Source organism: Enoplosus armatus, chromosome 4, assembly GCF_043641665.1.
Source record: "Enoplosus armatus isolate fEnoArm2 chromosome 4, fEnoArm2.hap1, whole genome shotgun sequence".
Lineage (NCBI taxonomy): Eukaryota > Metazoa > Chordata > Actinopteri > Centrarchiformes > Enoplosidae > Enoplosus > Enoplosus armatus.
Window position 1 is genome coordinate 5,057,407 of NC_092183.1, and position 16,424 is coordinate 5,073,830.

Below are 16,424 nucleotides of genomic sequence, written 5' to 3' on the forward strand. Positions count from 1 at the left end.
ATGAATTGTACTCAGTTTGCATCTCCATGCTGTGTGTTTGTGTGTGTTTCACACAGGACCATCAGTACAACTGGGACGATGGGATCCACAGGGACCTCCGGTCAGGGCTGAGGCCGGCCTCCTCCGACAAGAGCAGCCAGGCCCAAAACTACAAAAACCAGGGCCGCTTTGCCACCATAAAATCAGCCTCACTGGTAAGTTAAACAAAATTCTTTCGTCTTTTATACAGTTTCTTCTTTTCAAGATCCCAAAACATGTTTTTTATGTGCCTTAAAGGTTTCAAGGTCATTAATTTGTGGAACATTCCCCTTGAAAGTTGTGTTTCTTTGAAAGCCAAAAGCTACTTATTGCAGAAGCCGAACTTTTTCTCAGATTGTTTTGATAACAGCATACAAGGGCACAGAAGAGGAATTCTTTTGGTTTCTCTCTATTAAAACCTGTTTGTGGATGTGCTGGTTGAATGATGAGTCTGGGTGTGATGTACTGTAATGTCTCCACGCTGAAGACATGTGATGTGGATCCATGTTTCAACAAACTGATGTTTTAAAATGATGTATAAAAGCCGTCCTGTCTTTCCTTTGTGGATTTTTTCCTTTTCCTCTATTTGATATTTCTTTTGTAATTTTTCATCTCGTCAGTCCATCGTTAGGTCTTTTTCCTCTCCCTGGCTCTTTGTCTCTGCTCTCTAGTTTCGGCCCCGTCTCTGCAACGCATCTCTGTTTCTCTGCTGTCTTTCCTCTCATTCACTTCACTCCTTTTGTTTTCTCCTCTTGTACTACGCTTCACATTACCCTTCCCCTCCCTCCGCCCTCTCCTTTATTTCTTCCTCTCTTGCACTTGATAATACATCATTCTCAGATCTGACTCAATGTTCTGAGTTGAAGGGGGTGGAACTCTCTCTCTCTCTCTCTTTCTTTCTTCATGTCTCTCTTTCTCTCTCACCCTCCCTGTCTGTTGTCATGGAAACCGGCTCTCGTAACTAGTAAGTAGTTGTGGTGTTGTGTGTAAGCGTGTGTGTGTGCGTGCGTGTGTGTGTTTACCCATCCACGACCCACTGGTTTTAATTGTGAGTCCCTTCTGCTGTCAGGTCTTAAACCAGACATGAGAGAACATGAGCAAAGAAGGTGTGTGTGTGTGTGTGTGTGTGTGTGTGTGTGTGTGTGTGTGTGTGTGTGTGTGTGTGTGTGTGTGTGTGTGTGTGTGTGTGTGTGTGTGTGTCTGTGTCCTTATACTGTCCTTGACCAGAGCGTGAACCACTGATAGTGTGTGGGGTTTTTTTGTTTTGTTTTATGTGTATCTGCACACGACTGGAAATTTCTTTGCTTTTTTGTTAATCTTAGTCATAGTCACTGCTGACTTGCAATCACAGCAACATCCATAGTCCAGCTGGAAGTGCTGCAATTCCAGCGTACACGTTTTAAAATTTTAGGGTTGGAAATAAAAACAACAATGAAGAAATTCCCCAACAGAAACTCAAATACCCGAGTGAGACAGTGAATGAAAAGCATCTACTGATGGTCTACTTTGCATTTCTACACGAATGTTGCACTTTTCCCTCTGTGGACACCTAGCTAAACATGCTAAATATAGCATTGTGTCAGTTCCCTTTCAAAGGTGTGTCTCACTGAAACGCTCCCAGCATTATCCCCAGAAGCCTCTATACCAGTGATTTCCAACCTTTTTGACTTGTGACCCCTTAAAACGAAGTAATGGCTACTTGCCGCCCCTCCATCACTGGTTGTATGTTTACCAGTTGTGATCAAAGAGTGATTTTCTGTCTTGTTCAATATGAATAATCTTTTGAGGCCTGAAAATGTGAAATTATCCAATAAAGCAAACCAGAGAACAAAGCAATGTAACTGTGTGTAAAAGTGTGGCGAAAATGTTTTTTTTCCGCTTTTTCTCCTGTTAACATGGAAACCCATTACTGGCACTGGCACCTTTTCTTTCTCATAATTTAATTATTAACTCATAATTATGCAATATTATCGTACAGTTACTAGCCCATAATTATGATTTATCTCATTATTTTGACTAATCATAGTTTCCCTCTCAATTATAAGTCAAAATTATGAGGGAAAAACTGTTTGTTGATAGCTACACCAAACATAGAGATAGCAAACCTGGCACTAGCTAGGGAGACAGATTTCATTCTCCCACTAACAGAGTATGGTGACAATAAGCTTACCCCTTCCTCACTTTACACAAGGAGAGTGTTCCAGTGAGATGCCTCATTCGAAGTTATCAGAGAACAGGGGTTACAGGACACGTAACCTTAAGGTTAAGGACATTTGTTCTTATGCACAAAAGACAGGTAATCATATCCTGTGTCATCTACTCGCCTACATTACAAAGAAAATAAAACTCTTCCCTCTGCCCAACTCTTCATTAATTGCTTCACTTATCATTTATCTGTTAAAGAATCACTTTAACATCACAGACGTATTGTCAGCACACTGTAGAGTTTTAACTCTGTTTTGGCTCATATTAAGTTGCTGTGGATTAAAGTCAAACTAAAATACCTCCAACGTGGCTCACAGTGTATCGGCAGCTCTGTGTAACGGAGGCTGCCATTCTTGAAAAGAGGCGGCATCGTGTAAACCTCAGTATCTGTGTCGTGTGATAGCGCCGGTCCTGCCCGCCGGCGCTGAAAGAGATGACATCATCCTTTTCTGCCGAGCGCAGACGTCCTCAGATTGGCCTCGACTCGCTGAGACTGGAATCAGCAGGTAGACAAAGAGAGATGGAGAGAGAAGAACGGGGGGTCCAGATGGTGAGGGGTGATGGATCGCCAGTAAAGGGAGAGAGAGGAAGACTGAGAGCAGGAAAAGAGAGAGAACGTTAACGAGAAGAGGGGGATTAAAGAAGGGAAACACATACCACCAGTAATAAGTTGCATCTTCAAAAACAAGTATGCAAATTCCTGAGTGAGAAATCTACGTTGAATAAAATTTGCTCATATTGTCAAAAGACAAAGGAGGAGGAAGTTGCGGGGATGGAGGGAGATTCGAAGAAATTAAGGGGTGACTGAACTGAAAGAGTATGGTGGAAGGTAAAGACGTGGTGGAGGACACAGACGGCAGATATCAGGGGGATGAGAAGGACAAATAAACAAACAGAGGTGACACAAAAGAGCAGTGCAGATTGAAATCTAGACTGACATAGAAGGACGGTGGGGGGGACTTTGTCACCCTGAGGTGACATGAAGTGTAGATTCCTATCTGATGGGAAAACATGGAGAGAGAAGAAGAGGAACGAGAGAAAAGGAAGGGGTAAAACTGAAGAGAAGGGCAGATGAAAGATGATGTGGAGAGGGTACGACAAAGAGACGAGAAATTATCGAGGGAAAAGGATAAGTAGGGAGCGAAACGGCAGGAAGAGATGGATGTAAAGCGAGAAGGAGAACGAATGTGAGACATAACTTGTGTGAGAGAGGGAGGGCATGGGTTATTATAGGTCAGATGAAGTAACTGACTGAAGTGTAAGGCTGCGTGAGAGACAACATCCTTGTAAAATATTTCACCTCATCTGCCGCTTCACTCGTGTTCAGCTCTCGGTTGCAGGTTGTAACCTGACAGCCTGTAAACCTATCAGCACGTCGACAACAGAGCAGCAGATTACAGTCGAGTTTAAGACGCATCAAAACATGCACCTTCTCCGTCAGTGAGCTCTTTTGGCGACAGTTAAAGCTTATAGCTCCAAGCAGTATGCTTTATTAGCAAATAATTAAAAGACTTATTTCACAGGTAACTGTCAGAGGTTGCAGTTAAACTAGATGCACCTCTTTTGCATTTGCATCCCCTTTTGAGGCCCAAATAGACATATGAGAATGCAGAGCCCCCCCACATCTACATCTACAGGAAAACAGGACAATAAAATAGGGTCTGTAGAGGCTTTTTGCTTCCCCTCTTTAGCAAGATGACTTCACCATATGTCACTATACATCTGTAGCAACATTCAAAGTGCAGCTATGTCTTCCTCTTCTGTCTTGTACCCGACAAAGAGCCAGTTCAGGCTTGCAACGTTGTACTAAGACAGAAAGGATTTTTACTCAAATCATAGGCAAAATGTTAAATTAAGTAAATGAAAAAAGTCCTTTAGGGTGTGACCAGCCAGGAGCACAAATATCTTTATACCTTTTTGTTGGCATTTCAAACTCTTGTGATAATGTGTGTTTAAAAATTGTGGTGGCCCTGATTTGGTTATGGAGGAGCAGAGCCGAGGTCAATTCATATTCATTGACACCTGGTGAACACACAGAGCTCAAACTGTCCGTGTGTCTAAGTGGACACATTAATTATTAATTCAATAGACAATTTGTGAGTGCTCGCCCTACTTATTTATTATGACACAAATCAGTCACATCAACATCAGTGTAGCATTTCTTCTATTCAACAAACCATGTCCTTTCAGTACAACATTATATTTCACAAACTGCAAAATAAGCAAAATAACTAAGCTGCTCAGTTCCCACTGATCTCACTGGAACATTCACCTTTAGCCTGCAGGGCCCCCCCCTCCATCTCCCTGAATATGATCTCCTTTCCAGTCCCTGAGCCTTGTGTGTGTGAAAGAGGCCGTCACATGACGTGACTTGGCCCTTTGTGGCAGCAGCATGCAGGGTGGCAGCGAGGCAAGTGACTAGGATTGGGAGCTGCTGTTACAGTGGGGTATTGATTCAGCACAGATTAAAGGGTGGAGGGGGGGGCCTCAGACTCCACCTGTTTCCACACCACCACCACCTCACCCCCTTATTCCTTCTAGATGCTCTTATTTTACTCATTATTTCCATTTTTTCTTTTCCCCTCTAACTCTCTCCCAGTCATTCTCCATCTGCTGTTTCTCCTTTGCAATCAACTTCCCCCTCCCCTCATCTCTCTGACTGCTCCTCTCTAACACCCCCCCCCTCCAACTTCTCTCACTCTTTCTCAATGAGGTATTCATGTGACCCACCTGCTGTCCGCCGCTTAGCGTTAGCCCAACTAAAGAGTCGCTCTGTGCTCTTGTTGGCCCGTGTGTTCGGCCTGCCTCATTCACAGTTCACACGCCTGCCTCGGCCGCTGCGTGCCCAGGGCGCGAACCAAGGAGAGGGAGGGGAGGGGGGGGGTCGTCGTCCAGTAAGGTGGGGTCTCTGGGTGGCATCGGAGCTCAGACAGGGTTCTGTCGAGCATAGGATGCTGCACAAGGTTACTGGATGCTGGTGCACTTGGCTAAAGTCGCCATCATGTTTGGCCTGAGGAGTTCAGGTGGAAGTTATGAGAAGATGCGGAGCGACTACTACCTAGATGTGGAGAACCCTTTCTGTACTCAGGTTGGTGTGTTGGGTGTAGGTTTTGTTTAAAAAGACAATTGGTGACATTAATGTTAAGACATGCCAGTATGGTTCTTGTCCTATAATACATAGAGTAGATTAATTATGTAGCTGTTTAGTATTGTTTTTTCATAACCCCTTTTCTTGCATTATCTGGTTTAAACACATTTCAGATCCTTTGCGGTTGCCTGATCTATGCAGTGACTGTGTATGTGTGATGGTCAGATGAAAGAGCTTTTGTTAGGCTCTAGTGGTAACTTCATCTAAAGGGATTTCACAGTATTTCTTTTTTAAGCTCTTAATTTCCCATCACTGGTTGAAACTTGCTGCTGTAAAACTGACAAGTGTTGCTGACAGATTGCAGCAGTTGAAGTGTAACTCTTGACAGTATTGAATTAATTTTGTTTTCAGTTCTTCTTGGAAAAGATAACCTGGATAAATAGATATTGCATATTTCTAAAGGACAGGTAACATGTTGAGTGTTGCTGTTTGGATAGATTTTCGTATTTGAGTACCCTTTAATCTGTTGTGTATGTGTTAAATAATTTGGTTTTCTGAACAAAAATCAGATATCGCTCACATCCTAACTTCTCTTTCTCCACAGGTGACCAAGCAGATCCACGAACATGAGCAGGAGAGCGAGCTGCGGGAGCAGATGTCGGGCTACAAGCGCATGCGGCGGCAGCACCAGAAGCAGCTGATCGCCCTGGAGAACAAGCTGAAGGCCGAGATGGACGAGCACCGGCTCAAGCTGCAGAAGGAGGTGGAGACGCAGGCCAACAACGCCTACATCGAGCTGGAGAAGCTGGCGAAACGCCACTCTGTGCACACTGAGAAGGAGGTGAGATTTGTGAGGAGTGTGGGGGGGGGGGGTTAGAGGACATGAGTAGAGTGGATTAATACAGTAACCCCTAAATTATTTCACAGATGATCACACCGCCAACCTACATGTACCATGCAACAGTTGGCTGGGGGATAAGGTCTGCTTTGGAAAAACAGGGGAGGACATGATGTTGAAGTTTGAATGATTCTGTAGCTGCAGGAGGAAAGTTCATTGAATGGTCTTACATCGAATGCTGAGGAAAGTTTGTTAAGACTTTGCACACTGCTGCCACCCAATGATACATGAGATGAAACACAAGGGCAGAAGTGGGTCACAGAATGCCACGCTCTGAAAAACAAGCTGCATATCTCTGTGATTAGCGCCCAGCGTGCCAGACCAGCCAGGGAGATAGTATATCTGTTCATATACAGTAGACCAGCATGCACCCCCTAAACAGCAACATAAACACACAATGTCACATGTCACATGTCACTCAGCTAAACTAATATGACACTAGATATTGGCTTACATCAGAAAACATCAACAGGATGTCCTTTGGTCTGAAAATAGGTTGTTTTAGCAATTAATTCTGCTGTTTTAATATGATGTTTTGTAAACCTCCTGTATAAGGTCTGGACAATAAACCTATCAAATTACTCACATTAGGAATCTCCTATCGACCTAAATTTAATCATATTGCAATTTTCTTTAAATGTCTACAAACTGACATTAGCTACAACAGCCAATAATGTAAAAAGTTCAAACGACCAATCAGTCCAGTGTCTTTAACTGGTCCGTCTTTAATATAATATAGATGACAAACATATCAAGAGTTAGCGGACATGAGATTTAGGGCTGCAACAAACAATTATTTTCATTGTCGATTAATCTGCAGATTTCTTGATTTATAGATAAATTCTTTTGTAGACAAAATGTTTTTAAAATGCCTGTTATAGTTTCTGTGAGCTCAAGGCGATCATCATCATTCATTGTCTTGTTTTGTTCGACCAACAGTCCAAAAAATATATTCAGTTTACAATCATAATAAAACAGGAATACAGTAAATCCTAACTTTGGACAAGCTGGGACCAGAGCATGTTTGGCATTTTTGGTTAGGAAATGACTGAAATCATTAATCCTTAGCCAGGTCAGTTTCATAATGTAACTGTATACTATAGATATTAGGTGGTATTGTACAACCCTAGTTAGTATATGACTTTATTTGTTCACTTGTAGCCTGTATTCAGTTAAGGTCTCCATGCTAAGCTAACAACCCCTGTCTTCCTCCTGTTTCATGTGTCCTCCAGATGAAGACGGCGTTGGCGGATGAGAAGAAGTTCCAGCAGCAGATCGTGGCCCAGCAGAAGAAGGAGCTGACCACCTTTCTGGATAATCAAAAGAAGCAGTACAAACTCTGCAAGGAGAAGATTAAGGAGGTGTGCCGCGTTTGTTGGTTTCCTTTTTCCTCCACAGGCGAGCTCCTTTGTACGCCTCTCTCGTTTGTGACACATGGTCCATGCTGTTTACTGTTGAATCAGCCCTCCTCCACACAAACATGCACATTCAGTACCTCCGAAGTGGTCCTTTGGAAGTTGTGTTGAGTCACTCAGCCTACTCACTATGTACCTACACATGTATACACACACAAACAAGAAAAAACACAAATCAATACACACAATGTACATTTGTGTGCCTCCACAACCTTGAAACTGAGTCCAGAGAATACAACTGTGGGCTGGGAGTGTGACACACTGTGTTTTCAGTGACAAGATAAGTGACCAGAATTAGGTCAGCACAGTTAAAAGAAAGCATCGCTGGCAGGGAGAGATATTTCCCACCAACTGAGGGCTATAACGGAATTAGACACCACAGAGAGCGGGGATCAGGCTCATGTGTTAAGTGCATTAGCTCGAGTTGTAGATTACCTTAAAGCCCATGAAAGAGAAAGGGAACTCATACTGGGGAGGGAGAGATTTGGCTGAAATGTTTTTTTGAACCCTCCTCTGGCTATGAAAGTCATCTGTAGTTCGAGACAGAAGGTCAGTTGGAGTTTGCCGTATGCTGTCACTACGAACACAAAGTATTTATGGAGGCTTGGTTTATTTTCACATTCAAAACATGCATATGTAATACACAGTTTAGACTATATTTTCTTTTCACATATAGTCCCAAACTTACCAGCCATTGTCTTTATTTCACCAGTTAAACTCACATTCGCATGGATAAATAAGACTTTAATAACAGATAAATTACACACCCCGAAATGTCAGCTAAACCTACCAATCACAGTTCAAAGTTCAGTTCTAGTACAAACTCTGGATATCCTTTGTACTTGTCAAAACAATCTCCTCTCGTAACTCCTGTGCTTTGAACTTCTCAGGAGATGAACGAGGACCATAGCACACCCAAGAAGGAGAAGCAGGAGCGTCTGTCAAAGCACAAGGAGAACATGCAGCATTCCCAGGCCGAGGAGGAGGCCCATCTCCTGTCCCAGCAGAGGGTTTTCTACGACAGGAACTGCCGCGCCTTCAAGCGCAAAGTCATGATTAAGAGGCACGACTTGGAGCAGGAACAGATTCGAGAGGTGTGGAGGACGTACATCCTTAAAAGCATCATGTGCGATTAAATAAGTCCTTCAATCATAAGTTAAAAATGAACTTGGTTGTTCATTTAATTGTTAAATGTACAGCTCATGTTCCCAAACCTTACGAGAGTTTGAATTGAAGTAAAACCCCTGTTTCATAGTTATTGTTTGTGATGTTGGTGTGAACAGGCACATCGTGATCATCAAACCAAAGAAAGTTTCTCAGCAAACAGCAGCGTGTCCTTAATAATTACACCCATTGTTCTTTAGATCTGTGAGTTGTTTCCTATTAACTATAAGAAGATTATTACCAAGTAAAGTAAGGCAACAATGTCATAATCTGAAAAGCTGTTTTGTAGAGTCTTAGAAGGCCTAAAAACCTTCTGTGGGAAAATACACAAAACTGTGTGTCCCGTTTTTAGATGATAGTTTTAATGTTTTTGTTAATAGAAAAAGGAAGTGCTTAAATGGAAAATGTTTGGGTGATATTTATTGATTTTTCAGCTGTTGATGATGGCAGCCAGTGTTCTAAGCCTGAAACAAACAAAAAGGGAAATTGATTTCTACAAGTGAGAATGTGAATGTCACATTGAAAACAAGCTGAACAAACAATGCACCTACTGCAAGTCATCCATGTGTCCCAAACCCCCCCCCCCCCCCCCCCCCCGCCCCACACCCCCAGGAGCTGAACAAGAAGAAGACCCAGAAAGAGATGGAGCATGCCATGCTGATCCGCCACGACGAGTCCATGCAGGAACTGGAGCACAGGCAGCTGAAGACCCTGCAGAAGCTGCGGATGGACCTGATCCGCCTGCAGCACCAGACAGAGCTGGAGAACCAGATCGAGTACAACAACCGGCGTGAGCGTGAACTCCACCGCAAGCATGTGCTGGAGCTCCGGCAGCAGCCCAAGAACCTCAAAGTGAGTCCACACAGAGACAGTGAAGTTTTGATCCAGGATTTAGTGGTTATTATCGTAAGGACACAGGTGCTTGAAATGCAGGGCTTAAGCTAAAAAACATTTTTTTGAAATCCTTTTGTTTCCAGATTCATTTTTTTATTGTGGCTTTGAAAAGACAAATTGGATCCACCTCTAAGATGGCGCAAGCCATGAGCAACATCTTTTATGTTTAGGGAAGATTTTGATAAAACTGTGATGCAAGATGGATGTAACAAATTAATTTTGGAAAAATGGTGAAAGAACATACAAAATGTGTCATTTCTGAATGTCATTTCAGTTTGATTTGCTTTTGAGGATAACAAAGACTAGAACTGTGATTTTTGCCCCTGGCTATTTTAAACCTTCAACCTTTTAGCAGCAGAATTCTTGAGGCATGACCAAAGACAGAGCGTTAACAACAAACTTTAAAATGAATTAAATACTCTTTAAACTCCTCTTCTCACTGTCTTTCTGTCTGTCTCTGTCCCCTCCACCAGGCTTTGGAGCTGCAGATCAAGAAGCAGTTCCAGGACACATGTAAGGTGCAGACAAAGCAGTACAAGGCCCTGCGCCACCACCAGATGGAAGTTACGCCCAAGGCCGAGCACAAGACGGTGCTCAAGGCCCTGAAGGATGAGCAGACACGCAAGCTGGCCATCCTGGCTGAGCAATATGAGCAGAGCATCAACGAGATGATGGCCTCGCAGGCGGTGAGTGGAGAGACGTCAACGGGATCTTTTCTTTTTCTGGACTATAATGTGTTGTTCTTATAAATGCTGGAGGACATATTTCGAGATTATGAGGCTTTTCTGTCCACCTGTTGCTTATGCTTTTACATTTTTCTCCTCCTTGTTTGTCCTCATCTCATATCTTGTCTTTATCTTATATATTTCTCTTCTTCCTTCCTCATTTACAATCTCTTTTTATCAAATCCCTAACCTCTCCCCCTTCCCTCCCTTTCCACCGTCATTCCATGTCCTGTCTGTCCCCGTTGCCCTTCCACTTTCTTCCATCCCTTCATCGCCGCCTCCCCTCCTTTCTGTCCTTTCTGTCTCTATTCCCCCTTTCTCCTCTCTCTCTCTCTCTCTCTCTCTCTCTCTCTCTCTGCTTCTGTGTGTCTTATCAATGTCCTCCCCTCCCCCTCAATCTATCCATCTCTCTCTCTCTCCCTGTCTCTTTGTACCTCCCTGTCCCCTGTCGCGGTCCATGGTCGGCTGTGTCAGCTGCGTCTGGACGAGGCCCAGGAAGCCGAGTGCCAGGCCCTAAGGCAGCAGCTGCAGCAGGAGATGGAGCTGCTCAATGCCTACCAGAGCAAGATCAAGATGCAGACTGAGGCGCAGCACGAGCGCGAGCTGCAGAAGCTGGAGCAGAAGGTGTCGCTGCGCCGGGCTCACCTGGAACAAAAGGTGTGGTGCAGGAAACATTCTCAGATTTGGTTTGACTGATCTGTAGGACATACTTTACTTTTTCTGCAGGCGTTAATATATATATATATATATATATATATATATATATATATATATATATATATATATATATATCCTTCCACCCACCTAGTTAAATTGTAACTTAACATAACACACATTTTCCAATGTGCTTTTCCCAAAAAAAACCTGAACAAAAGAAAGGAGAGCACAAAGAAAAAAAATCACAAATTCATGACAATTAACAAGAATTTACAACTGTTACAGAGAGAGACAGGAAGCATCCGCACGCTTCAAAAGAAAAGAAATACAGATAACATAACAACTTCTTCTGGCACATTTTGTGTGTACAACCAAATGCAACACCGTAAATGCTTTTGAGGAGAGACTGTTGGAAAGCGTTATCCCTATTTGTACGATTTATCATGTCTTTTTGCCACACCTCCAAACATGGTCATTTAAAACACCTCTAAACATGTTTGCCTGTAGGTGTGTTGAGACACTAACCCTAACCCTAACCTCATAAAAGGGATACTGTCTGGAAAATTGTCACTAACTTTAACATAGTGACCCCATCCTGCATAAAAACTCATAAACAAAAACTCAAAACATCAACAAACATTTTAAAGAAATCCTGCCCCTCCTACAAAATCCAACACCGTTCCCGTCCTTAACTGCTATGGACAGTTTAAAATAATCCTTATTTGTATTCTGTCCCACTCCAACAGGACTTACAGTACATCACATACAGGAAGTAAAGACACCTTTTAAAGATCTGAAGCACGCAAGTGTGTAGGCGAACACAAACAGGCGGTAATACGTTGAAATACAAACAGTCCAGTGCTGTTTTTTTCAGCACGCCTCAATGCTTAAGCGAACAGGTCCGGATACACATTTGCATCCACCTCAGCAGGCCGTGCGGGCATGAAAGGCGACCCAGACAGACATTCATGAGTTCACACAGACACACACACAGATTTCCCTCACCACAGGTGGTGATGACAGTGGCATGCCTTCCTGCAGGGAGCAGACAACCATTTCTCTCCCACACACTAATGGTGGTGAAATCTCTACACAACAGTGCTGTTCTCTTATTACGACATTTTCTGTCAGCGTCTATTTATAATAAGACGCAATTAGTACAGTTTATCTTATTATTACAGCTTGTTCTTAATAGGTTGTCATATGTGTCCAATCTAAATGCACAGTGCCCCCTTAGATATGCTACAATCACTCCAATGTAAGCAGGTGACTTTCACTGCTTTTATTTTGTAATTATCAATTATGAAGTAGTATTAATTATAGTATCTGCAGCTGTGTTGCAAGCTGGCAACTAGCTTTCATACTTTGTTATAATTTAACTTTTTCTGTGCATACGTTTGACACAGTCGTATCAATCTGTGTCCCCTAATTTGGTTGCATGACACTCTCTGATAGAAACGCGTCTTTTATGAGACTATTCAGGCAACCTGCCATGTATACCAATGACATGTGATTAGATTAGAACGGCCGAGTACGCCTCCTTCCAAAGTAGCCGACGTCATCGCTACAGTCTAGTAGACAGCACTCCGACAACAAAGGAAGAGACATTTGAAATGCCGCCCTGATCCAGTTCTGCTGGGTCCAGTGGCGCCTGAGTCTGCTCAGTGGTGGTCTGTCGCCATCTCCTGGCCAGGTCCGGCTCTGCACTCCGGGACTGGGATGATGTCATAGTTTTTAGAAGCACTATTGTCCTCCGCTTCGGTTCATGGTCAGAGTCTGGAGTTTTCTGTGCATGCTCAGTAGTTGGCCAGATTGCCGTATTGCGCCATGCGGTGCTTTGTCTGCACCTGTGGATGTGTGTGCCGAGTTAATGCGGGTGTTCGGCTGAAAGATCCAGTAGTCACAACTCGACCGAACCTGGTTAATACAACTTGACACACTTCCACCACATCAAAGTCTGCATCCAGTTGCACATATCACAGTGTGCCACATCTTTTAAGGTTATTTAGTCAGGATAGATAGCTGGGGGAGGGGGGGGGGGCGCGTGGGGGCAGGCAGGCAAAAACATGATGAACAACTCTGCAGCGTCATGAAAACTAACACAATGGCCCTGCGATAAATACAGCATTGGCTATGTCAGTGAGGTGTTGGTTCAACTCTATTGTACGTTGTTAGGCTGCAGTTTGTACTGTGGCGTATTGAACTGAATTATACTGCAAGGCTTTTCTCACATTTGTGTCTACAAGTCCCTACACACTCGTGATACACAGCCAATGGTGTTTTTACTCATTTTGCCAGATTAGACCTCTTCTTCAGGACTTTGCAGGCATGTGCAGACTAAACTTGATTGACATCTCCCTCCCGTTCCTGTTCGTTTTGTTGCGCCTGTTGGGACAGGACAACTTAAACTGTTAACATTCTTATAAGAAGATATATTTGGTCAGACAAACAAAAATCAGCTCTGTCAGCACTGTCAACACAGCACATGTTTTAATTTAGCTGCGTTTCAGTCAAGTGACCTTCATCGGGCATTTCATAAACCCAATGACAACAAGTCTGCAGATATATATTTGGTGACTTTAATCCAACTTTAATCCTAGCAGATGTCTTTTCAGCCAGAATAACTGCAAACACGTGTGGGTGTGCAGAGCCTTTAACACCTCTGTGCCTTAAAATTATAACTTTGGTTTGAAAAGGATTCTATTCTGTTATATTCTTAATCTTGAAATTGAAGACAGCGATAAATTATCTCATCATATTGCTCCAATCCTCTCTCTGCTAGGTTGTGCATTCATAATCCCTGTGTAGAAGTTTGCACCTCCAGCACACCTTTTTAATTTGCATTGTCAAACAGGTGTAATTAATGCCACTGATAACGGCTGCATGCCGTTCATGTGTGCCACTTCCAGGGCCCCGGTGTCGTGCATGCCGGCTCACTGACATGTCTCACTGGGACACTTATGGAGCAGAGCCACCATGTAATGTTATTAGTTCCACCTGTGCTCTTCTTGCTGTCACAAGTCAAATTATCTGCTGTTTGAGGAACGTTGAGGAAAAGCTCGGGCTAGAATATGTCAGCAAGACTGTTTTAATAAGTTGCACAGATACTGATTTTACAATGTCGCAATAAAAATGTCTCCTCCAATATATTAACCCTGAATGTCCCTTGTTCCTCTGTTTCCTGCAGATTGAAGAGGAGCTGGTTTCCCTTCAGAAGGAGAGAACCGACCGGATCAAACACCTGCTGGAGCGCCAGGAGCGGGAGATCGACAGCTTCGACATGGAGAGCATGCGGCTGGGCTTCGGCAACCTGGGCACCCTGGACCTTCCCAAGGATGACTACAGATGAGGGGCTGCTGCCGCTGCCCCCGCCGTCTCTCGTGGTCCCCGGGCGTCCGTCTGCCTCAGTACACCCCTCCTCTCCTTTTACCTGACCTGACCTGACAGTGCAGGTGTTCACTGCTGCTGACGCCCCCACTCAAACACACACAGACGCAAAAAAACATCTGGCTCCAGAATCAGCTGTTTTCTGGGCCGGTCGGACAGAGTCGATGGCAGGTTTTAGTGCCCCCAAACCCACCTAAACCTCCTCCCCCTCCTTTGCCTCTCGTGGTGTCACAAGATGACAAAAAAAAATATGCTGGATAACTTCCTGTAGTTGTCATGTTTTTTTGTAAGAATAATGATAACATAGTCACAGTGTTTCTTGTTTCTTGTGCAATGATGACACTTTTGGGTGTGACTAAAAGTGGAAGACGAGAGAAGGAGGGAGAGAAAAATGAGGGCAGTTCAATGAGCGAAATCGCTCCATAAACATGCATTTTTAGAGGCGATTCATTGTTTTCGTTAGTTTGTTTTTGGGTCTCAAGCGGTGCAAAAAAACAAAATCTCGAAGCGATAAATCAAACAGCTGATCCTTCCGCAGCGTTTGACTGCGCGGCTTCTTTCAACACTTTTTGGTATTTATTCATCAGGACATTTTTATGACAAATTTGAATAATTTGATACTTTGAGAGACAAATATCACGATGTACATACAGGTACGCTCATGATAAATGTGACTCCTTCGGGTGAATTTGATTACTGAGGGGAGGATGAATCATGGTACTCGATAAGTGTATCGTACTGATTTCTCTGCACTGGCAGCCAATGTGAATAATAATACATGTGACACGTGAACTCCAACTCCCAGCTAGCACAAAGGGCTTCATGTGGGGGGGCGGGGGGACTTGTACTTTGTGTATAGAAGGATTTATGGAGAGCTTTTACTTATTTTCGTATTGTATTTTAACTGTCACTCAAATCATAAAAAGAATTTTTAAAGGCGCTTTTTTTTCTCCCCCCTCCTCAGATAGTATTCGAGTCATCTATCAATGGGATTTTCATTTGATTTTTTTTTCTTTTTTTTTGCTTTACACAACTCTCAAGCTGTGTATTTTCTTATAAACCAGACCAGTATGATGCTTTATTATTGCATGCACTTTAATTTTTTTTTCCAGGTTAAAAGAAAGCATGAATCTGTCAGAGCTTTTAATTATATTTGTAAATAAAGTGCTCATCACACAAATGAAGGATGTGTTGTTATATATATATATATATATATATGTATATAAATGTCCAATATGAGTTCCTCATATCATCATTTTCACTGTGTACAAAGCAGATTAGGTGAACAGATAATAAGTAGTTTAATGGTGCCGATTTAAATTTGCAACAGTTAAGTGTTTTACTAAAGAACATTTTGATAGCGTACAAAGCTGCTGAAGGGCTCCAATCTCCCTCAAACCTTTGAGCTAAAAACATGGTTGGACAAGTCTTCGTCATTTCATCATTTTCTACTGTGCAGAAGTAGCCGACTGGTTATAAATATTCTACCTGATAATGAACCTTTTTGAGCATGAAATCCAGCTGGAACTTCTGTATCATAGGCCACTGTCTCATTTCAGTGATTTAAATTGAACTAGTAACTGAACTATACAGTAAAAATAAAAAGTGAAAATGTAATTTCAGTCTGATTATCAGGCTGCTGCGTATGACAAATCCTCATCTCACATTGCAGAACTGGTGAAAGCAAGTTGAGGGCACACAGGTCAAGGACAAATGGTACTAAAGGTATTTTGGATAAAACTGAGCAAAGTTCAAGGTAATTACTGCTTACCTAACCAGGAACTGTTATATAATAATAATATAATGTATATGTAGTAAAACAATTGCACATAAAGTTTAGTCGTGTCTCTCACTTCAGGGCTTTTGTCAGATCAATCAGCAATAGTTTCTGGGCACTGACGGTAAGATCCCTGGAATTAGGGAGGAATCATTTCAGGGGTCAGGACCTCCTACCCAGGAACCGAATTTAGACC

The 16,424-nt window shown here is 42.9% G+C and overlaps 1 protein-coding gene across 1 annotated transcript in view; it reads left to right on the forward strand.

The window, feature by feature from the left end:
• Positions 1 to 15,631, forward strand: part of taok3a (TAO kinase 3a) — a 64,590-nt gene extending 48,959 nt beyond the window's left edge. The window contains exons 14-21 of the mRNA XM_070903668.1: positions 57 to 194; positions 5,916 to 6,152; positions 7,442 to 7,570; positions 8,515 to 8,718; positions 9,401 to 9,640; positions 10,156 to 10,368; positions 10,882 to 11,064; positions 14,252 to 15,631. Of these exons, the coding sequence (XP_070759769.1) occupies positions 57 to 194; positions 5,916 to 6,152; positions 7,442 to 7,570; positions 8,515 to 8,718; positions 9,401 to 9,640; positions 10,156 to 10,368; positions 10,882 to 11,064; positions 14,252 to 14,413 (1,506 nt within the window). The 3' untranslated portion in view covers positions 14,414 to 15,631. The remainder of the gene's footprint in view (positions 1 to 56; positions 195 to 5,915; positions 6,153 to 7,441; positions 7,571 to 8,514; positions 8,719 to 9,400; positions 9,641 to 10,155; positions 10,369 to 10,881; positions 11,065 to 14,251) is intronic.
• The last annotated feature ends 793 nt before the right edge of the window (positions 15,632 to 16,424 follow it).